General features: G+C 37.3%; 1 protein-coding gene across 1 annotated transcript; it reads left to right on the top strand.

Annotated features, from left to right (window-relative positions):
- The first annotated feature begins 657 nt into the window (after window positions 1–657).
- On the top strand, window positions 658–21,340 carry LOC127662585 (TNF receptor-associated factor 3-like). Its single transcript, XM_052153840.1, has 11 exons — window positions 658–911; window positions 8,949–9,160; window positions 10,015–10,066; window positions 10,226–10,330; window positions 10,843–11,007; window positions 11,439–11,519; window positions 11,663–11,737; window positions 16,614–16,706; window positions 16,945–17,085; window positions 18,476–18,659; window positions 18,994–21,340. Exons 2-11 carry the CDS (start codon window positions 8,952–8,954, stop codon window positions 19,563–19,565), a joined length of 1,677 nt encoding a protein of 558 aa, XP_052009800.1. The 5' UTR covers window positions 658–911; window positions 8,949–8,951; the 3' UTR covers window positions 19,566–21,340.
- Window positions 21,341–23,430: the final 2,090 nt, after the last annotated feature.

The raw sequence follows: 23,430 nt of genomic DNA, 5'->3' as shown, positions 1-23,430 counted from the left end.
AAACAGCACCAATTCTCCTAGACCTGGACAGTTTTTCTTGGTTGTTTCCAGATACGATGTTCCAAGCTTCGGTAAAACATCTTATGTGCCTAAGAATTTTGCACAGTACTGTATATCTCTACATTTATTTGGACACATACAGGTGCATTGTAATGTCATTAGATTATCCCAAATCTATCTGTCTAATACATTTTTACGCGTAAACACCTGTTTTAGGCCACTGCACGCACACCTTATACACACTATACACAAATATGATCGCGAATATCTAAATCGTACAAATGTACATTTCTACAAATACAATTGCATGTCAAATGTAATCAGAACCGTAGTACATGTGTTCTGTAACAATCACTGTCATCATTTCCTCATCTCACCTCGTGTTCATGTGTCAGCTGTCGGTCGGGTAAATTTGAACAGTGAACACTACGTAGTTCTCACCGTCAGTCACGAAACACGTGGAAGACCTGCTGAAGTGAAAGGAGCGCTCGCTGGCGCCACCCAGCGACCACACGCCACACTACAGCCTGCTATTTCTCTATGGCGTCCATTAACAAGCTACATTTTTTTCTTTTTTTCATGACGGGGATTTCCTAAGGAAGTCAGACCAAGGGGGCTTTCCAGTTACTAGACTTGCTATCAACAGCACCCTGCCACAGTAGCGGCATCTCTACCTATTCGCATACCTTTACCGAGTCGTTTTTGAAGCATCCGGTTTAAAAATGAAAGGATTTGATCGCACGGCCGTTGTTGCCTGTTTGAGAAGCGAGGACGGAGCTGTGGCCGCGTGAATTTGGACGTTGTTGTCTCGGCGTCTGTCATATGAGTGGACCATCCGTCGCTCCATTCGTGAAATTCTTCAGAGAAACACGGTTGGATCATTGGACGACATCGCTGACCAACTGATTCATGTAAGTGAATGGCTATTTAATTACCTGCACGTAATATACCAAGTAGCTCATGTCAGTGAAAGGTATGCTTAAGAAAAGCCAAAAGCACTTTGTGTTGAGGTCTATAGGTTTACCCTCTGTGATCAAAGTCACATCTCACTCCAGTCTAATGTTCTGCTCTCATCTGAGATGTTCACCTGCCCTCTCTGAGATCTCCAGGACACATATGGGTCTTCTTGGTTCTGGTTCTGTAAGTTACATGAGAATGATTACAGCTTAAATCCTGAACAGCTCCTTTAAAACAAATCATGATAGATATGCAAGAACTGCTGCCATTAATGGTAAAAGACCTTAAGCAGCCACTAACCTTTGCATTTGTATGTCAACTTTACACTGTTGCTGTTCTTTTCTTCATAATTGTGATCATGATTTTACAAGGATTTTTACATCTCACATATTTGGTTTATACATGCTTTGGAAATAAAGCCATACATACATAAATTAAAGAGCACACTCTATGAATATACATACATACATGTACACACATTCATACAGTGTAATATAAAATTTTCTTCCCCCTTAAATCTTCTGTGGTCTTAATCTTTGGGGGCAATACCTAACTTGCATGATTTAGGTCTGTAGGTACGCTACTGATGGAAAAAACCATGATGGCATACTGTATTCCACTGTTGGATGCAGTTTATAACAGAGAAATGGGTGTGCTGCTTTTTTTATCGATATGAAAATAACTTTTTATCTGTACTTACTCATAGATGCTTCTGTATTGATATAGTTTGAATATATTGACAGAAAGAAAATTATTCTAAAATAGTTCAACATGTGCTGCTCTGTGCAGATCAAAACTGAGACTGCTTAAATCCAGTTTAGTTTCACTCTCAGAGCGACACTGTAAAGTGCTGTGATATGCTACAGGGGACACACGTTTGGGGGCTTGATTTCATCAGAGGTTGGACCAGACAGACCGTAGACACTCTCCTAACAGCAAAAAGCGAAGAAGAGAAGGAAAAAAGCCGGATTTCTGTCTCTGCGTTTTCACATTAAGTAACCCCTCGACAATGCATTTTTCCCATCACACCTTTACCATATGTTCATTTGTGAAATGACATTTTATTCCTGTAAGTGACCACGGTAGTCACATATGTCTTTCTCTGGTAAAAGGTCAGATGAGAATAAAGCATATTCCCCTTCTTCTGTTTCATTTTTGTTATGAGATCTCCTGCAGTGCAAATACATTCAAAGAAGCTGTATTACCCTGACACTTCTCATCCCTAAACTTGCAGTCTGACATGTATTGTGTTACACTTTTCACCTGCAGCTCTTGCTGGTATTAAATTCTAGATGACTTTGGATGCTGCTGGCTTTATGAGAGCATTTTAAGTCTTATTTGCAGTCTCTCTTAGAGCGACATTTTTAAATTTCATTTTTAAAATTCAAATTTATGGTCCATTGGATTTAATTATTATTCTTTTCTGTCTTTCATCTAGTTTCTTGAGACAGATACATTAATTATAGCTTTAAACCTTTGACTAGGTCAGGAAGGACTTAATCAATGTTTTTTTTGTTGTTGTTATTTTTTGGCATAATTAACACTATGCAATTACCTAAAACTGTATTGTATGGCATTGCACTCAAGATATTTTTATATACATTTGTTTGAACATTTAAAGGAATAGTTTACCCAAAAATAAAAATTCTGTCATCATTTACTAAAAATCATGTTGTTACAAATCTTTATGATTTTCTTTAGTGAAACACAAAAGAAGATAATACTCTCAAAAATTTATTTTAGGATTTATGCATTTTAATTTTATAACATAATTCTATCAAGTAATCTTTAAATAAATACAATGAAAATTAAATAATTTTTAGTTTTATTAATTTAATTTAGTTTAAAAATACACAGTTCAATTTGTTGGGCCTCTTTTTCTGAAATTGAAATGTGTAAATCCTAAAAATAGGCAATTGTTATTATACATGTTTTTTTCAGTGTTTGCTGAACTCAGTCACCGTTCCCTTTTATCCCTTTAATATGCTTATATTTTTCTTTTAATTTTTGATAACTGCATAATTAATCACATACACAATAGTTGCATACCGACTGCTTTTCCATAATTTGTATTCATTTGTGTGTGTGTGTGTGTGTGTGTGTGTGTGTGTGTGTGTGTGTGTGTGTGTGTGTATGTGTGTGTATTGTCAGCAGTGAAAGTGAGAGATGAGGCAGCAAATGGAAAAGTCCCTTAAATATTCCTGGAAATCCCTAGAGAACTGAACATACTGGTCAACCAGTACAGAGAGTAGATTTTTATTTGCACTGTTGTAAAGGAATTTTTTTTCTTTCTTCAAAGTTTCTGGAATGAGCATACTAGTTTAGGGGCAGTTTTATTCAAACTTATAGGAAGTTTTACCTTTGAATTCAGCGGTATAGTCCAACGTGGTAGATAAAGGTAGGCTGTTACCTTGAAACCAAAACAAAAGCAGCGTTAAGCTCCACCAAATTTTCCAAGTGTGTTGTTTTGGACATTTGCTTTAAAAGTTACAGTAAAGAAAGTGTTGGAAAGAGTTATTGTCATTTTAATTTTATGTAAGTCATCTTGAGCCATGGAGTGTTTGTGGAACGCCCCTCCTATATGCTATAACATGTTTTATATGTCAGGTGGGATTTAACATTTCTTGCTGAGTGTGTGAATAATTGGATGGGTGTGACTGTGTGTGTGAGCATCCAACATGGTTGTCATCAGGGTGGGAAATTAACTTTTTTGCCCACCAGCCACAGTGGCTGGTGGATGCCCAATTTTACCAGCCACTTATATTTTTTACTAGCCACTTTTTCCGGAATTCAAATTTATAAAAGAAAGTGCACTAGCATATTTTGAATTGCTTCAATCATTTTTTTATTATTAATACAAAATTAATACATAATAAATCAATAAAAAGTGATGTGAAAAAAGTCACTTTAGTCTTCTTCAGAGTCATCATCATCTTCAGATGTCTCCTTCTCATCTTCAAGTTGGCTCTTCTTGGCTCCTCTTTCCATGAAAGCTCGATAATAAAGCAAATACAGATAGGGTTGGAGATGAAAAGTTTAACTGACACGCAATCGAGCTCCGGAGCACCCACGGTAGGCTATCGGCTCCTATCCTCGTGGCTGCTAAAACTATCGCTAAACTAAAAAAACGATAGCTATCTAGCCATCACAAAACACACAACTTCAAGTTAGTAATTTAACGTTACTTACTTGCACATCCAAACGTAGTCCCGAAAAGGTCTGCCCTTTTTGCCGATCGCATGGACGTTTCTGAATAGAATTCTCATTCGGTCCAACTGCGCGGATTGCATAGAGCAGATAGCCTTTATTGCCACACTTTGCTCCTGGGGTCCCGTCTTCGCCAGCTGTATGGCAGTGCTCTTGATATGAGACTTGGATGACTCGTGCTCTTTTATTGACTCTATTTTAAGGTTAGTTGTTCCTCTAACGAACAAATTGTTTGCATTTTCGGACGACGCATAGGTTCGACAGTAAGTACAGTGCATGGACTGTTCAACGGGAAGGTAGGCTAACCATTCCCTCGTTTTCCCTTCGTCATCAATGCGCCACTTGTTCGAAAAGTACCTTCTCTTTTTATTTACTTCGCCCTCAACAGTTTGTACAGCTACTGCTGACTCCGCGGCGGGCCTCTTAACACCAGGAATATGTCGCCACATTTTTTAAATTTTCCTTTCGTCTGTACTGTATGTAGGCCTACCTCAGCTCAGCTATATGTGTCACTGAAAACCAATCAAATTAGTTACTTGACAAAAGTGCATTATTGTTACTTAGCAACAGCATTCTTTGACAAAAGCTGTCCAATCCGTTACAAGGAATGTTTTAAGTAGTAACCAATAAAAATATGTTTTACAATCTACCCGCCACTGTGGCTAGTATACAAGGCAAAGTCACGCGCCACTTTGAAAAAGTACCCGCCATTGGCTGGTGGCGGGTGCTAATTTCCCACCCTGGTTGTCATAGGCCACCCAATTAACCATGCATCTGGGCAACCAACCATTTGAGAGCCAGCAGAAGAATAGAAATCTAGCCTATATTTGACATTTTCTGAAGAAAATGTTTAATTATCCACCAAGTGAAGTTGTAAGTCAGATTACTTGAAATGTACTGTAATAACACATCTCTCTGCAACAAGCCACAAAACAATTGAGGCATCACTCATGTCTATAGCACTAAAGGCCAAAGTATACTTGGCGCCAGCTTTGTGGATCACTCTGCACACAGTATATGTGACGTAAATTTTGACATAATCCAGTTCGCACAGCCTGAGTGAGCGCCGGACAGATTTTCTCAACTCGTGGATACAGTCATCATCTGTGTGCATTGTCTAATTAATTAACTAATAACTAATACTATTTAATTTCTTGATTGCCAAAAAAGTTGATGAAACAGACACAGTTTATGATTGTGACAAGGAGAAGAGTGTCAAATTTGTTTTCCATTTCTAATAGTAGGCTACTTGTCATGAACCAATAGTCTTTGGGTAAATCTCATGAAAACATGAAAGCCCAATTAATTCCAAAATCAAAAAAAAAGAAATTAAAACCTATTTTAGGACTATTATTATTTTCAAGACAGTAACCCAGTTTTTCCCCAAATTCTCTTTACCATTATGTGTTCCGGACATTTTCGAGCATTTTTAGGTGATTATCATTAGAGTCTCCCTACTCTAAAATATTTTGTGTTTTGTTTTTTACTATATTACTTTAAAACAATGATCTAGTGTATGGAAAGGCAAATGGAAGGCAGTACAACAAATACTTCTGTGATGTATGTTGCAGTTTAAATAATATATCTTTATTTTTCGCATTACAGTCATGAGAATACGATTTTTGTAATTATTATTACAGCAGTTTTATGGGGGAAAATGACTGATTATCACGGAAAGTTTTTTTTGTGAAAACCCCAAAACATTTATATAATAATAATAATAATATTTTCAGTGTCATACAAAATGTATTTTCCAATTTCTTCTGATGTTGGGGTGAAATGTGACAGATATGTTCTTTACATGTTTCATGAGATTCATCCCTTTACCTGGGTACTAGATGTAAATATCACTCGTCAATGGAAGGAGGCCATGCTGACTCAAGTCTTTTGACTGTTTCGACTGGTTTACGCTCTGCTATTTTCCCCTTTTAAGAATAATTTCTTCAAGAGATTTGCCTTCATTCATTAACTTCTCCATAAATGGCTATAATTTTAGTTTCCTTTGGCGTCAACATCTCCGCACTGAAGAAAAGGCATCTGCGGTGGACACTACTGTGGAATAACTGTGGTATCATCTGCTTGAAGGAATTCTAGCAGCAATGAGTGGCAGATCTTCCTGCTTGTGTGGTTAGTGTAGCTGGCTCATAGGCGAGATATTATTAGAGCTAGAGTGCTATGGCTGTTATGAAGGGATTTCCCAGCCTGAGAGCTGCCGGTCAGTAGCTGTTGATATGGCAGTGTAAGCACAATGGTAAAGTGTCGCCTCAATGCCAGGCATTAGCATATGAAAATTTAAAAGGAGATGACAAACTTTTGACTGTCTATGCTTGACTCAAGGTTATTTGTTGTGAGACAGACAGAAGTCGTGCCATTGTGATGTCAGATGGTGTTTGAGGGTGTAATATACTCACTGTTGTTCTCGTGACGTACTCGCAGTCCAGATGAATGAAGCTGAAATTTAGTCAAGGCCTACTTGTGAAAATGATGTGTACTGTAAAAAATTTTCGGATTATTAACGGTAAAAGACTGTAAAAATGCTACAGTAAAAAACAAAAAATCTAAAGTTAATTGGTTAACAGGTAGTTACTTTAAAATATACGGTAACATTTTTAAATATATTTAAAAAGACAATCCATGTATGTGACGACGAGGAGTAGGGTGGGGTGGGGCCGGGCCGTGAGTGAGTGAGCACACTAATCAGTCGAGGAGAGGGATAAAGCTGTGTAGAGAGAGAGAGAGAGATTGATTATGGGAATAGTTATGTTTCTTCTTATTTTTAATATCAGCTATGTATTTTGGGGTGTTCTGTGTTATAGTTGATGTATTTTAGTTAATGTTTAATCCATTATTTTAATTTCCCATGTGTTACCCTGCTGGTGTTTAGGGTTTGTGTCTCTCCATGTTTATTTGGTCATTGCTCCTGGAAACTCCTCTATTGATGGACTTCATGTCATCATGTGCACTTTTGTAATTACTACAGTGATTAACAATACATTATAAAGTGGAAAGCAGATTTTTACAGTTCAGAAGGTTAATATATCAAGTTTATTATTTAATAATATAAATTAGGGTAATGCACCGTAAAATATACAGGCATCAAAATTACATCCCGTAAAGCCTGAAACTTGGTTACCATATTTTTTACAGGGGAATTTCTGGCAACCACAGCTGTTAGTTTCTTTTTTTTACCATAAATTTAATAGGATTTTTTTTTTATAGTGTGAAAATGCTGACATAAATTTAAAATATACGTGTTCCACAGTATAGTGGCGGAATATTTAACTGTTGTGTTTTGTTTTTTGGGAAAGGAATGGCAAGGAAAGGGTGTTTTCTCCCACTCATTCTTTATTAGTACTATTTTTCAGATTTTAGAATTTAGATATTAAAGCTAAAAATAACACATGGAAGTATGGGAACTGTGACTAAATAATGTTAAACAACTCAACAATATATTTTAGCCTCTTCAAAGCAACCATTCTTTGCCACATTTACAGTTTCTTGAACTCTTGGCATTTTCCCAACCAACTTCATGTGAAAGAGTCTTGAGTGAGTTCCATACTGGGCACTTGTTGGTTGTATTACTTAACTCTCCAGGCCAACTCATTTCAGAAACTTTTTTTAATTATTATTATTTATTATGTAAAGACATTCACACACACAAATGATTCAAACCTAGTTTTAAGCATTTGAAATGTTCTTAGTAAATGTGATGAACTTTACCTGGTTACTCTGCTAGGACACCTGTTGAGTGGAACCTGTCTTGGCCTCACAGGCCGTGCACACTGTGCACTGTCTGATGCATATTGCACACAAAACTGGAAAACACTTATTTGATTTAGTAAGTTGCAATCTGGTTTAATGGAACTTCGATTTAGTTGTGTTCACAATGTTCATTGTTGATGCAGTCAATTAATTTGCCAGGTAAGTGACATCAAATCTTTTAAAGGTATTCAGATTTTTGTTTGAGGCTTATAGAAGCAATTTAAGTGGATATCCACAAGCAGAACTTTATATTCTGTTATCTTAGATATGTCTGTGAAATAGTTTGTACAGATGTTTTCTATGCTGTGCTTTAATTAGACTTTCCACTTTAGAGCTGTTTAGGCTGTACAGCTTCTTATTCTTGCAATTATTTAATCAGCTAATTGTGTGGCTGCAGTGCATTAAATCATGCAGATATGGGTCAGGAGCTTCAGTTAATGTTCACATCAACCATCAGAATAGAGAAAAATGTGCTCTCGGTGATTTCAACAGTGGCATGATTTTGGTGTCAGATGAGCTGGTTGAAGTATTTCTGCAACTGCTGATCTCTTTGGTTTTTACTTCTGGGAGTTTACTCCGAATGGTGCCAAAAACAAAAAACATCCAGTACATGGCAGTTCTGCTGACGGAAAAGCCTTGTTGATGAGTGAGGTCAGTGGAGAATGGCCAGACTGGTTTGAGCTGACAGAAAGGCTATGGTAACTTTTGCTGTTGTTGCACATTCAAATTGAATATGCCAAAGATGACAGTAGAGTACCCTATATTTATGCCTGTTTTCAATCTATAATCCCAGTTTTGTCTGCAGATGACAATGGGATCTTCACTGTGGAATCCATTATGATTGTACTGCTGTTAAAAAAACAGGATCTTCTATATATTCGTAACTTTTGGAAATACTTGTGAATGTTATTGAAACCCTAAGATATCCAACATATTCTAGTGTGTTTGTCATATCAGGGGATCATGATGTGTCTATCATTTATTTTATATTAATACCCTAATCTTTCTGTCTGTTTCTTCAGGTCATGTCCGCAAGGCATAATGTGGAACATCGTCATACCTCTCAGCGGCCCGAGCCAGGCTTCCTGCCAGTACATGGCGGCTTCAGGGACCACTTTGTCACGACGCCTGAGCCCAAGTACTGCTGCAAGTCCTGCAGACTAGTACTGTGTAGCCCTCGGCAGACTGAATGTGGACATCGCTTCTGCGAGAGCTGCATCACAGATCTGCTTAGGTGGGCAAGGGTTCTTTTTGTACAAGTTCTCCAGAAGTTATTCTAACACAAAATTCCCATGGTTATTGAAATGTCCAGGCCTGTAAAAGTCATGGAAAATAGGTGCACTCAGTAAAATGTGATGTTGTGCATCAGCATCACACATAAACAGAGCGGTCAGTTTCTGATGTCATTATAAAAATGTGCTATTGATGAATTTATTCAGAGAGTGAAAGTGTCCAATTACAAGGGATTATTGAGATAAAGTGAGCAGTATTCAGCTGGTCATATGATCTCAACATGGTAGCACTCATGAATGTGCACCCAGTACCATATGCTTTTTATCTAATAGACTTTATCTAATTTTAAACACAAACTGTTCTTTTTTATCTCCGTTTAAACATTTAGCATGAAGCAAAAATTGTGCACCTTTTAAAAAACATCTTGGAAGTCATAGAAAAATATCTGTAGACAATATACACACACACACACACACATATATATATATATATAATTATTTATTTTTAGTTATGTTCCAATTGTTGGATTTGGAAATTGTGGGAACCTTGATTAGGAATTGATAGAGCTGAGAAATGTAGATATTCTGTCACAAATCTGATGTATAAACAGCTGACAGTGAACGCATCTCATGCATGTTGGTCAAAACCAACACTGAATGCTTAGTCTTACAAAGCCAATATTATTAATTGTGGTCTAAAGAATAAGTGTTATTGGATACATTCTTTTCAAATGTCATTGCAAAATAATGTTGAGTATTTCCAGTATTTCTCTCTTTTTTTTTTTCTTCCTCAAAATGTAGGTCATTTGAACGTTGCTATAGTTTGCTTACAGTTGGGTCTGAATTTCTTTTTCAGTAAGCCTAACCCAGTGTGTCCAGCTGATTTTGAACCACTCTTTTTAGATAAGGTAAGAAAGTGAAGCCAAAACAGTCAAGACCACACCCACTCTTTTTGATATTAAATCTCGCTTGCACAAGTGAAAGAAATGTGGGCCACATAACAGACTGAATACAACACATCTGTTTTAGACAGGCTTGATAATGGATTTTTTTTCTTTCTTCGTCAGATATTCCGGGATGTTTGCTGCCATAAGGAAATTATGGCTCTTAAAGTCTACTGCCGGAGTGAGAAAAATGGATGTAAAGAACAAATGAGTTTACAACACGTCATGGTATGTCATATTATTCTTAGCCGCAATGTCTATGTATATCATATGTGAAATTCCTCCTCTCTAGAAGGCACAAAGAATGAGGAGACTAGATTTAAGCTAACTTTATTTTTACAGATGTATCCTTCATTGCAGTATGTGAATGGGGAATCTATAAATTTTTATGCAGAGATTAAATGTTATTGTATGTAATGTAAGAGCAGAGCTTGCTTAGTTACCTATCCAATTATCTAAGAAGCAGCATCCACCTGTGATCCTTGGGTCAAATTTTCCAGAGAACACTGTGTATGTATGTAAAATATGTTATTTAAAATTTGTATTCAAAGATTTATATAAATAAATATAACTGAATAACATGCTGAAAGGTCATAGCTGGTTCTTCAAATATGGGTCAAATTGGCAATTTTTAAATGGATTTATATTATTTATAATAAGTATTTTAAGAAACTGAAAATTAGATTTGTTTTTATGTATTGTATTTTGTTACACAACCTAGTTTTTTCTCTTTTATACAGATTCACTTGGAAGTTTGTCAATACTTTGAGGTGCCATGCCTTATGGGAAAGTGTAAGGAGAAGATGATGAGGAAAGACATGCCCGAGCACTTGAACAGCAAATGCAAACACAGAGAGATCACCTGTGAATTTTGCAAACACAAGATGGCCCTCACCGAGTTACAGGTAACACAGATTGCCCAAATTCCCCACAGTTCCCATAAAAGGGACCTGAAATCTAATGGAAAGTACTGATAAAATCATGACCGTCTTTTTCATGGATTGGAATTAGTGGACCTCTCAGTTCCTCTATGAGAAGTATTCCCCTTGTGTGCTGTGTTTAATGTCCCATGACCTTTAGTTTCACATTTGTACAGGGAACTTGGGGGAATCTCCCATTATGTTGATTGTCATTTAGAGAGTGACTGATGTATGTTTTCACTTCAATTCTTCAAGTGAAAACATACATCACAGCTTGCTGTCTTTCCACCTAGTTAAACCTGTCATTATTACTCAATGCAATAACCATCATTTATACTTTATTCTTGTCTTGAAACATGACAGTATACAATATGTTTCTTGGTGCATTCTAGTTTAATAGCCGTCTTTCTTCTCAGAAACACAAAGAAACCGTCTGTCCTGCATTTCCTGTAGCATGTCCTAATCACTGCTCCTTTTCTTCCATTTTAAGAAGCGAGGTAGGTTTGGAGTGTGCAGAGCATTACTTTTGTTTTACTAACTGTTTCATGTTTGGCATTTAAATGCATGAAAGTTTACTTGAATTGTGAATTATTTGTAAAGGCAGATTAATTGTGATGTACTCATAAGTTGTCTCCTATAGCTGTCCAGTCACCAGCACGACTGTCCAAATGCCCAGGTGACCTGCCCCTTCATTCGCTACGGATGCTCCTACCAGGTGATTTTCAATCGCAGTGACTTGTGATATTTATTAACATTAGTATTACTGTCTGCAATGCTGCTAATGTGACAAAGTAATGTTCTGGGTTCAGTACAAGTTTAGCTTAATCGACAGCATTTGTAGCATAAGGTTTTTGGTCTGCCACACAGCATGGCAGTTTGCACTCCAATAGTCTAGGAAACACAGAAATTGTAGACAAACTGCTCCCACTAGTGTCGCTGCAGTGGTGTGTAATGATTATGTGGAATGGATGTGTTTTTGTCGCACGGACGGACCAGGGTCCGATTCCGCCATTTGTCCCACTTTTCCCATGTTTCCTGTCCCCGCTCTTAATATTTCCTTTTAATACTATTTATAATAATAAATACAAATCTTGTTTATATACTTTTGAAACAATGTGTATTTTAATGTTTAAGGACATTGTAAGTGCCTTACTGTAAACGGGATTTCTGCTTCTTTTTTTTTTTTTTTTTAAAGGGACGAGTTAGGAAATTATTTTTTGTGGTAATCGGCATTATTACACAAAACTGTTGATTTGAGCTAAACTTGTATTTTACTTGGATAATTCCTTTTTAATGCTTTTATTTTAATTTAAAGTTGAGAATTTTTCCCACTTATTTGCTAATTATATCAACATAAAAACAACTAATATATATATATATATATATATATATACAGTATTGTATAAACAAAAAATAAAATAAGAAATACATTTGCATTCTGTATAACTATAGTTTATTTGAATTGTGACACACACACACACACACACACACACACACACACACATACATACATATATGCATATACACACAGTTCCAGGGCATAGATAGCACTGATCTTTCAGTGTTGTATCCTCAAATGTTTTTCTCTAGCACTGAACACGCGTAATTTATCCCCTTTCGCGCTCCACACACGTTGCCTCTTCCTCGGCCTATGAAATGAGGCACTGCATAGTAGAGCTGCAGAGTATGTAATGGCAGAAGAGGTAGGATATGTTTGATAAATATAAATAGACTAAGCTGTATATTGCACATAATTATTGCTCATTGGGGCAGTTTTAGCTGTTCATAAGATGGATAGCCTGAGGGGAAAAAACTGTTCTTATTCCTGACAGTTCTGGTGCTCCGAGCACTGTAGCACCGACCAGAAGGCAACAGTTCTAAAAGGTATTGGGCTGGGTGAGTGGGGTCAAGAGTGATTTTACCAGCCCTTTTCCTCTCTCTGGAAGTGTACAGTTCTTGAATGGAGGGCAAGGGCCACCAATAATCCGCTTAGCAGTCCGAACTGTCCTTTGTAGTCTTCTGATGTCCAATTTTGAAGCTGAACCAAACCAGACAGTTATTGATGTGCAGAGGACAGACTCAATGACTGCTGAGTAGAACCAGATTAGCAGCACATGTGGCAGGTTGAACTTTCACAGCTGGCAAAGGAAGTACAACTTCTGCTGGGCCAATGTCAATGTGAGTCAATGTGGTCAAAAACCTGAATGACTCCACTGCTGCCACAGTGCTGTTCAGAATGGTCAATGTTGGGGTGTTCCTCCTGAAGTCCACAATCATCTCTGCTGTTTTGAGTGTGTTCAGCTCCAGGTTGTTTTGACTGCACCAGACAGCCTCAACCTCTCTTCTGTATGCAGACTCGTCGACATCTTTGATGAGGTCAATGACAGTAGTGTCGTCTGCAAACTTCAGGAGTTTGACAGAGGGTCCTTGGTGGTGCAGTCATTTGTGTACAGGGAGAAGAGTAGTGGGGAGAGAACACATCCCTGGGGGGGGGCACCAGTGCTGGAAGTAAATTTCCCCAGTCTCACTAGCTGCTGCCTGTCTGAATAGGGATAGCGTCATCTCTGGCATGGATGGCAAAAAGTACCAAAACTTTGAAATTACGAGTTCTCCGCATATGACGGGGCTATACAGTAAATGCGACTAAAAATGCACCCATTATTACACTAATTTGCACAACAAGAGGAAAAAAACACCTGAAAATAATGAGACGTGATGAGAGTGGTTTGGGAGACATGGGTGTTGTTTTTAATTTCTACGAATTTATTGTCTGCTGGCCAATCTCTTTAAATCCTCTTGCACTCTTTCATTCGCTGTTGCACATTGCTGATCCCTTGCTTGTCGGGAAGATTGTGCACACCTGACAGCTCATTAGATAAATGATAAGCAGGTGAGACTTCTACTTTCAGATCAAACTGATGGAACAGTGCATACGGAATGCTTGATAGATTTTTGTTTTTAAAAATAATAATCCCGCTGTTTGGGTTGAGGAAAGGAGAAGCTGACATCTGCACTCTTGTTGAAGCAGATATCTCATGTATTAAACTTGAAGCACCAACCTGTAGTTATAGTTCAAATAAAAAATCAAAATGCCTCTGATAGGTTTATTCTAATTAAACATTTAAAATAAATAGGCCTATTGGTTTTAAAAACACAATACTATTAAATAAATAAATGATTAAGAATGCTTTTAACATAAAATTATTATTTTATTTAATAGTATTGTGTTTTGAAAACCAATAGGCCTATTTATGTAATGTATATTCTTGTGTAAAGAGGTCAGTGTTTATCACTTTTTATTATGACAATACTGCCATACAAAGGCTGTAAATACACTGTACACCAACAAAACAGTTACTTGATTTGAGTGCGGATTTTGTAGTTCTCAAAATTAGTTGAGCGTCACAGGGCAACTTGCAGTCTAAGAACCCCGGTTTGTGTCAAAATGTGAAGTTACTGTGTTTTCCCTTTTGTGAAAAAAGGAAGATGTAGCAAGAATAATTTTGAAATCGGATTGTGACTCCCAGAATCGGATCAAATCGTGAGGTGCCTAAAGATTCCCGACCCTAGATTGAAGCTCATGAAGTGTTGTATAGTACAATCAGAATAAACATTACAATGCCCAGATGCTTCTACACTCCGCAATAGTTACATTTCACACTGCGATTGGCTGCTTTTCATCCCTTCAGTCAACCGAGGAAGCACGATAAAGTTGTGCGAGACATTTTAGTCAGCTTAAATGAAATGAAAAGCATCAAATTTTACTTTTAAAAGTTTACAAAGCTTGGCTAACTGAAATATGCTGCATCTGATCTGAACATTAATTGTGTTCAGCAGTGCAGATGTAAATTTAGAGTTCTTACATTTTGAGGACAACACTTCAAAGACTGAATATTGTGTTTTTGTATATTTATGTTCACAAGGTGAAACAGGTTAACATAAACTGCTGTTGTTTTTTGCAGACAGCCTGTCAAATTAACTGAAAATATACAATTTGGCCTATATACACTGGCGGCCAAAAGTTCGGAATAATGGACAGATTTTGGTGTTTCGGAAGGAAATTGGTACTTTAATTCACCAAAGTGGCATTCAGCTGATCACAATGTATAGTCAGGGCATTACTGATGTAAAAAAAATAGTGCAAGTCACTATTTGAAAAAAGTCATTTTTGATCAAATCTAGATGGGCCCAATTTCCAACAGCCATCAATCAAACTCCAACACCAGTCATTGTTTTGAGGAATGAAGGCTATACAATGCTTGCAATTGCCTAAAAAAACTGAAGATTTCATACAAAGGTGTACACTACAGTCTTCAAAGACAAAGTACAACTGGCTCTAACAAGGACAGAAAGAGATGTGGAAGACCAGGTGTACAACTAAACAAGAGGATAAGTACATCAGAGTCTCTAGTTTGAGAAATAAATGCATCACATGTCCTCAGCTGACAGCTTCATTGAATTCTACCCGCTCAACACCAGATTCATATACAACAGTAAATAGAAGACTCAGGGGTGCAGGCCTTTTGTGAAGAATTGACAGCAAGAATGTCAAGGATTTGCAAAGCTGTCATTGCTGCACATGGAGGATTTTTTGATGAGAAATCAGAAGTACTGAAATTCTTTCCATAAGAGCAAAATCTGTACATTATTCCAAACTTTTGGCCATCAGTGTATGTAATGTGTGTATATATAAACATACACAATATATACTGCATATATAAGCGTTAGAAGATCCCCCATAAGCCCACTACATTGTTGTCTTTTGGCTTCGAATTTTCTCGTTCTTGCCCAGATATTTAGAGACTTTTTTGGACCATTTATGATCCTTTTTTTCTTATTTTACAAAGTACTATTGCTGCCAACATGGAAATTTATAATAACTGTTCCACAAAATGTGCATTTCTTACACATTGTCATTGGTCAGAATGGCCACGAACAAAACAAGTTATTATTGTCCAGACATTTGGTGGGACGGAAATGTCAAGACAGGACCTCTTGGAACTTTAAATTCCACTGCCTTAAATTGTATTCATTTATCAAAAAACATTATACAAAGGAAACATAAAAACAGCTAAATCAGTATTTGGTGCGACAACCTTTGCCTTCAAAACAGCACCATTTCAGTACCATAACCGTTTTTCTTGTTTGATGGCTGATAGGATGTTCCAAGGCTCTTGGATAACTTGCCACAGTTCTTCTATCTCTCTTCTGTCTCAATTGCTTCTTGTCCCATCATGTAATCCCAGACTGACTCGATGTTGAGATCCGGGCTCTGTGGGGGCCATACGAGCTGTTGTAGTGCTCCTTGTTCTTCTATTCAGTTCTATTAGCAAACAGAATGTTGAAATCTAAAATGTATATTTCCTATTGATACACTAAAAGCAGAATATATAAAATAAACTTAAGACAAAATTTTTTGTGAAAAATATAATGCACCCAAGACTTTTTGCACAGCATTGTATATCTTTGTGTGTGTATATACATGTATATCTATGTATACAATTATTACATTATACATTGGAAGTGTCAAAGTATTTTTTAAGTCTAGACTGACTTATGTCCTTAATAATATGTGTCTCATTATTTGAAAGGGGCTGAATCAAGAGATGAGGGAACATGAGGCCAGTTTTGCCTCTGAGCACCTTAGACTGATGACAGTCAGAAATACCACACTAGAGGCCAAGGTACAAGTCAACACAAACTGCATCTCATAGACTTTACAGCTGTATTTACATATCGGACGCAAGAAACTGTTTTATGTCTGTTAATAACATCTGTTGTTTCCTGTGTGAAAATGGATCTGTTTTTCCGTTTATTTTTTTAACCATAAATGTAATCAAATCAAACATCATATAAATGTATTAATGTTAACAGTGTTAACAATCATACATGCAATGTGTGTGTGTGTTTGTGTGTGTGTAGGTTGAAGATGTTAAGAGTGAGCTGATGGAGCGTTATAAGGTTTTGCCCAGCCTCAGCAGTCGTTTGGCAGAGGTAGAAACACAATATGAGGAGATAAAAGAAAAGAACAGACAGCTGGAACAGAAGCTACTTGGCGTGCAGGTGAGAGCCATCAGAATGTAGTAGTTTTATTTCCTTTTGAGTCATTTGGTGTAGCTATAAATAACTTCCACTTTGTATAAAGTCACGTAAAACAGCTGTACTTAAAGGAATAGTTGACGCATTTACTCACCCTCATGTTGCACCAAACCCGTATGGCTTTCTTATGTGGAGCACAAAAAGAGATGTTAGACAGAATGACAGCCTCAGTCACCATTCACTTTCATTGTATGGACAAAAGATGCAATGAAAGTGAATGGAGCTGCAACAACGAAGTAATAAAACTGATATATTATCGATTAATTTCATTATCGATTAGTTGGATATATGCTGCAAGCATGGAGAAGCTCCGTAGGTGACGTCACTTTACAGCACGGTGGAAACTGTGTCGCATGATGAAACTCATTTGAAAAACAACAACTTGAAGCAGAAAAACAACCGATTATCGATTATCAAAATAATCATTAGTTGCAGCCCTAAAAGTGAATGGTGACTGAGATCTCCTTTTGTGTTTCACACAAAATATGGGACTTTTTATTTTTGGGTGAATGATTCCTTTAAATAATCAATAGTAACAAAAGTATTGGGCAATTTTTTTTGTAACACATCTTATGTTATATATTATGTGTTTTTTCGGCAGGTCAATCAATTAAAAAACTTTAAGAATTAATTACATATATATGCTGATTTATTCACAGACATCAATATTTGCTGAGAAAAGCCCCATATGAAGATTTTTTTGAGGCCAACAAGAATTACAAAATGTGGCCTCAAAATATAAGAGTGTTGATGAATGGATAAAACTAGTTGTGGTTATGTATTTGCAATCGCACGTGCCAGCTAGAGTTGCTACCTTGGTTACTGTCATTAAAATGTATAACTTTGAAGCCCGTCTTTTCAGAGATTATTCAGAATCATACTTTTTAATATGATTCGCAGCACAAACTCCACAAAGACAGTGTGGCCACTACAAACGTTTTTATGAACTCATATCAAATAACTTGTCACCAAAAGTGGAAGGGGCTCCGTGACAAGCTTAATAACGCAAAGAAGCGATGCAGCTCAAAAAGCGGTGATCCATGGAGAGAAAGACCTGTATTGTTGCCATCATTTCCATGGCTGGAACAGTACATTAAACACAGGAACATAACCCTCAACAAACTCATTTTAAAATGATGCCGCGTGTAGTATAAACACCGGCTTTGTTTGCCTAGGGTGCTTTAGTTTGTCCAGAAGAAAAGATTTGACTTCTTCCATTGTATAAATCAGGCTTTTCACAGGATTTGGTCTGTCTGAGCTATTCTGTCTGAGTATGACTTTAGCCTTGCATTTTAGATGGTTATTTAACTATTTTGTGGTGTATATGTTTGTGTGTGTTTTGTTATGTTTGTAGAACATGATGAGTACTCATTCAGAGAAACTGCTTGAGGTTGAGATGGAGCTACTGGAGCTTCGTCCACTGCGAGCGATTAGGGAGGAGGTGGAAGCTCTCAGAGGGTCAGTGGAGAGCATGCGGTCAATTGTATCATCCCTGGACTCGGGCCGTGTCGGATCCAGTTCTGGTTCTCACACCCTGGGTAAGGCGAACAGTTTTGTACCATTTTTATAAACACCTCAATACCTGGGTGATGTTCTGATGCAACATCCCGTATTGCACTTCAAATATTCAAATTGTTGGCCCACTGCAGTTACTAGCCTATGTGTTGAACCATACAGATCTTGTGAGCCTTCTGATTTTGCTCACATTCCCTATGTTTACATTTGTTGTTTATATTCCTATATTATGGTATTAGTTGCAGTGCTACTTCTTATCAAAGTTGTGTCCTTGAGCAATAATATCAATTAAATGTCTTGCGACCAAAGTATTACTGTCACATTAGTATTAGTAACCCTTTTCATTACTGTCACCAGGCTCCTTAGAGCAGCAGCTCTCACGCCACGACGACACATTGAGTGTACATGATATCCGCCTGGCAGAGATGGACCTGAAGCTGCAGCTGCTAGAGACAGCCAGCTTCAATGGTACGCTCATTTGGAAGATCCGTGACTACAAACGACGGAAACAGGAAGCCGTGGCCTCCAAAACCCTCTCGCTCTACAGCCAACCCTTCTACACAGGCTACTTCGGCTACAAGATGTGCGCCCGCGTCTATCTAAATGGGGACGGTATGGGTAAAGGCACACATCTCTCCCTCTTCTTTGTGGTCATGCGTGGCGAATATGACGCCTTGTTGCCATGGCCATTCAAACAGAAAGTAACGTTGATGCTAATGGACCAGGGACCGGCACGGAAACACTTAGGTGATGCCTTCAAACCAGACCCCATTAGCAGTAGCTTTCGCCGACCCACTGGTGAGATGAACATTGCCTCTGGCTGTCCACTCTTTGTGGCTCAAACTGTCCTGGAGAATGGAACCTACATCAAAGATGACACCATTTTCATCAAGGTGACTGTTGATACCTCCGACTTGCCAGATCCTTGATTGAAATTTTATTGTTTCCAACTAATACAAAGTCACACAGTCCTCCCAGCCAAGACTGTGCAGCTTCAAAGAGCTGGGCGAAGAGACGAGGAACCCTGGGCAAGTTTGGGTATCTAACTGGAGGATCATGACAGTCAGGGCTGTAAGCTTGGGCTTGCGAGATCGTGTGCTCTTCGGGAAACAAAAGGGCCTTTGCTGGGCTAGATTGCTAATGCCTTTAAGAGGAGGTCTAACTGAACTGTGTTTACTACACTGTTTAAGTAAATGAGATATCCAGTGCCAGCCTCATTAAGTGAGTAAAGAAACTTCAACTCTAAATAAGCAACAGAATTTCTAGCTAGAGAATGGGGAGAAATTGAAAAGAAAACTGTGTATTGTATTTGGTGGCCAACAACAAGTCTAACCTGAGAGGAAACTGTTTACTCTTTTGTCATTAGCTGGGTTTCCATAATTTTTTTTTTGTGCATTTTTAAACACATTTAAAAAAAAAAAAAAATTACTTTAGAAAATTCGAACCTGTTGTGCATTTCCATACAGTGCATAATGCGCAGGAGGATGCCCTTGTTGTGATGGAGCATGTGAATGGCCTCCTTGCTTCGAAGAGAGTTTTATTTGCAGAATTGGAACAATTGTACCAAATGCTGCCAGGAGACGTCACAGAATAAGTGTAATATCTGATATAATGGGGCTGAAATAGCTGCGATGCCAACACGTCTCCACATACCTTGTAGCAACTGTTCTTAAAACTGTTCTGACAGATTGTGAGGAACCATTTTATCGACCAGCTGTGGGTTAAATTCTTCCTAAAGTCAAGCGCTATGTTCAAAGAATTTCTTGCTAAGGTCAGACCTTCGGTGGGCCAGTCATGCCAAGTTATTGCAAAACATGCACGAATGGTCATCATCGTTTTGCGAATAAACTGTTTCCATCACCATAATGCACATTTCAACTAATGCAAAACTCTAGAACATCAACCTCCTCCAAGCGCATTACATTTTAAGCAAATGTAGAATGTTTATTTGCAGGTCAAGCATTTCATTCAGGATTTCTTATGCATATTTTCAAAATGCGAATAAAAATAGTTGGATGGAAACCCAGCTATTGTATTAGCCTTAAATTAGTGTGAATGTTTTTTGAGGCTAATAGTCATCTCTCTTATAGTTGGCTATGTCTGGAAGATAACCCTATATGTTTGGTAATCATGACGAGTTTTGTATTTGGATGTATTTATGCATTTTGTACAATATGCAAATAAGTACTTGAGCTAACATCTGTTGTCAGTGTTGTGTGGTGGTGTTCAGTTAATGTTGAGAGGAGTTTTGTTTGTGCGGTTAGGGGTGGATGTGTTTCTGTTCTGTGTAGTAGTTATAAAGGACCCAACTATGGAGCATTCATGAAGGACTATATTGGCACTAAACAGTGACCCTCCAAAGGGGTTCCATTGTCAAGAAACAAAACCTCAGATTTTTGTGCATGTAAAAACTATTCTTACATGACTTAACCTTCCCTGCGTTTACCACTTTGACACATTATTTTTTGTAATGTTATAATTAATGGATGCTATGCATCAGAATATATTGTCCTTTTTTGTGTGTATTTGTTATTTGTATGTTATATTTTAAAACAGTTTGAAATAATGCCTTTATGCCTCCAGCGATGCTGCCAGACACACATACAATAATCCAGATCATTTTTCATGGTAGGGATGGTTTTTGCACAAGTATTGTTTGAATGTGTAATATGTACAAATATATTATTAAAATTGTTGAGAAGAACAGAAATTTACCTAACAATGGAAATGCATTTCTCGTCAGTATGTAGTTAATCAAATATTGTGATAGAAATGGTATTTGTTTAGAAGTACAACAAAACTGTCTTAACTTAGCTCAGTGTGGTGCAATTTTGAGGTGGCATATGTGAGAATGTCCCTAAATAATGGGTGGGGTGCACTCTTGCTTAGTCTCTTCCATGGGCTTTACTGCAGTTTGAAGTGTTTTTGGATCGGTCTGCAGACAAAACATTGATAAAATATCTGTCCAAGCACATTCAGTATTCAAAGAACTCCAGACAACATGAGTTGTGGAAAATAATTGTAGAAACTTTTTACAGGTTTATACCGTTCGTGCCATTGATGAGACTGTAAGTCTATCCCTCACAGCCTCGTTGTCATTCCCAATGAAAAATCAAAGATGGCGCTAGCGTGAATAAGGTGAAAGTTAGTATTGAAGACGTGACATTATTTGTATGCTAAAATGTATAATCATTTAAATCGATACATTTCAAGGATTAGTGCCATACATACGAAATAAATACCACCCCAGTGTTTATTTTTTAAATATATATATAAAGAAATGCAATGTTAATCTTGCTATAATCATAAACCACTGTGTTTAGTTCAAACTAGCAAGCGCTTGGAAAAGGTGTCCACGTGACAACGGTTTCTTGGTCTGAACAATGATTGACGGCTGTTGCATCGGCAGAGTGATGACGCTGATAAACTTTGTCTGAGTTAGGAATTGCATACTACTTACAATTTCTGCCATAGACACACATGGCAGAAGTAGTATGCCATTCCGAACTCCGCATTTGAGTGGAAAATACACGATGAAAAGTTAAAATTGGACAATTATTATTATCTGACTAGCGAAGTCAACCCCTTTTAAGGGACACTGTTTCATGGTATAGCCATTCTAACAGTTTGTTCAATAGTTTGCAATGTTTTGTCATTTGATTACTGGCCACGAGGTGGCGTAAATGCATAATCCAGAACACAAAATTTTCCTAATCCCCCCATCCCAATTGGGTTTAACTGCGCAGTGCTTGTACGTGCTCATTGCCAACCTGGATACAAAAAACTAATATTCTAATAAAGAACGTTGTCTTACTCTTAATATATATATTTTTTTAACTAAACAAATGCTGCAAATATATTATTTATATATATTTTTAAAGAATGTTGTTTCTAGTGTAGCAACAGTAATGTTTAACACAGCAAATTCACTATATAAACTCAATATCTCACTGGAAACAAATCTAAAATGTCAATAAATAATTGTGGTGTTGTGTTTGTTGTCAGTCAAACAGCGCACACGTGGGTCAAGTGCAGGTGGACCTGTCACCGTGGGGTGTAACGTTATGACAACCGTCACAAAATTTAACGCGGTATTACGGTTTGTTTCATTGTATTTAGGTGCATTGATAATATTAAAAGCAGTTAAATGTATTTTATTATTTATTAAATTGAATTGTAATCATTTGTAATGATTATTGCAACACTTCAGATATGCATTCACATGCATTCAGTAATTTGTTGCATTTGTGATCTAGTGCAATTCTACAATACCTAGGCCTACTTAAAATATATTAGTCATGTGCAGTTTATTTATTGGCATTTTGTCCAATACTGACAATTTCTGCCACAGTTTCACTGTCAAATTCTTGCATATGGTCAATGTCAATTTCCTGAACACCAAAAAGCATTTTGTGAACCCTATTTAGTACAATGTTTTACAAATAAATATTAGGCTATTATTATTATCAAACACATTGGCCTGCTGTTGCGCTGCACACAAACAGTTGGCACATCGTAATGTTGAACGAGGTTTTAAATCCGTTTGCTGCATTTGTGAATGTGACAGGAAGTGAACAGAACTTTAGACATAATCATAACTGTAGCTTAACAAGTCAGGTAAAACTACATTGAATCATGTGTTTTTATGAAACGGGCTATAAATTATTATCATTTGTTCTGTATTTCCACATTATAATCTCCGCAAATTCCGGATGGTGCTCGCGGAGATTTTGCTTAAAGTTTGAAGTGTTTCCCACCTGAGCCGTTAATTGTTTCAACAAACTTTTCAGACTG

Source organism: Xyrauchen texanus, chromosome 22 (genome assembly GCF_025860055.1).
Source record: "Xyrauchen texanus isolate HMW12.3.18 chromosome 22, RBS_HiC_50CHRs, whole genome shotgun sequence".
NCBI lineage: Eukaryota > Metazoa > Chordata > Actinopteri > Cypriniformes > Catostomidae > Xyrauchen > Xyrauchen texanus.
Note: the sequence above shows the minus strand (reverse complement) of the source record. Positions and strands in the feature narration are given on the sequence as shown.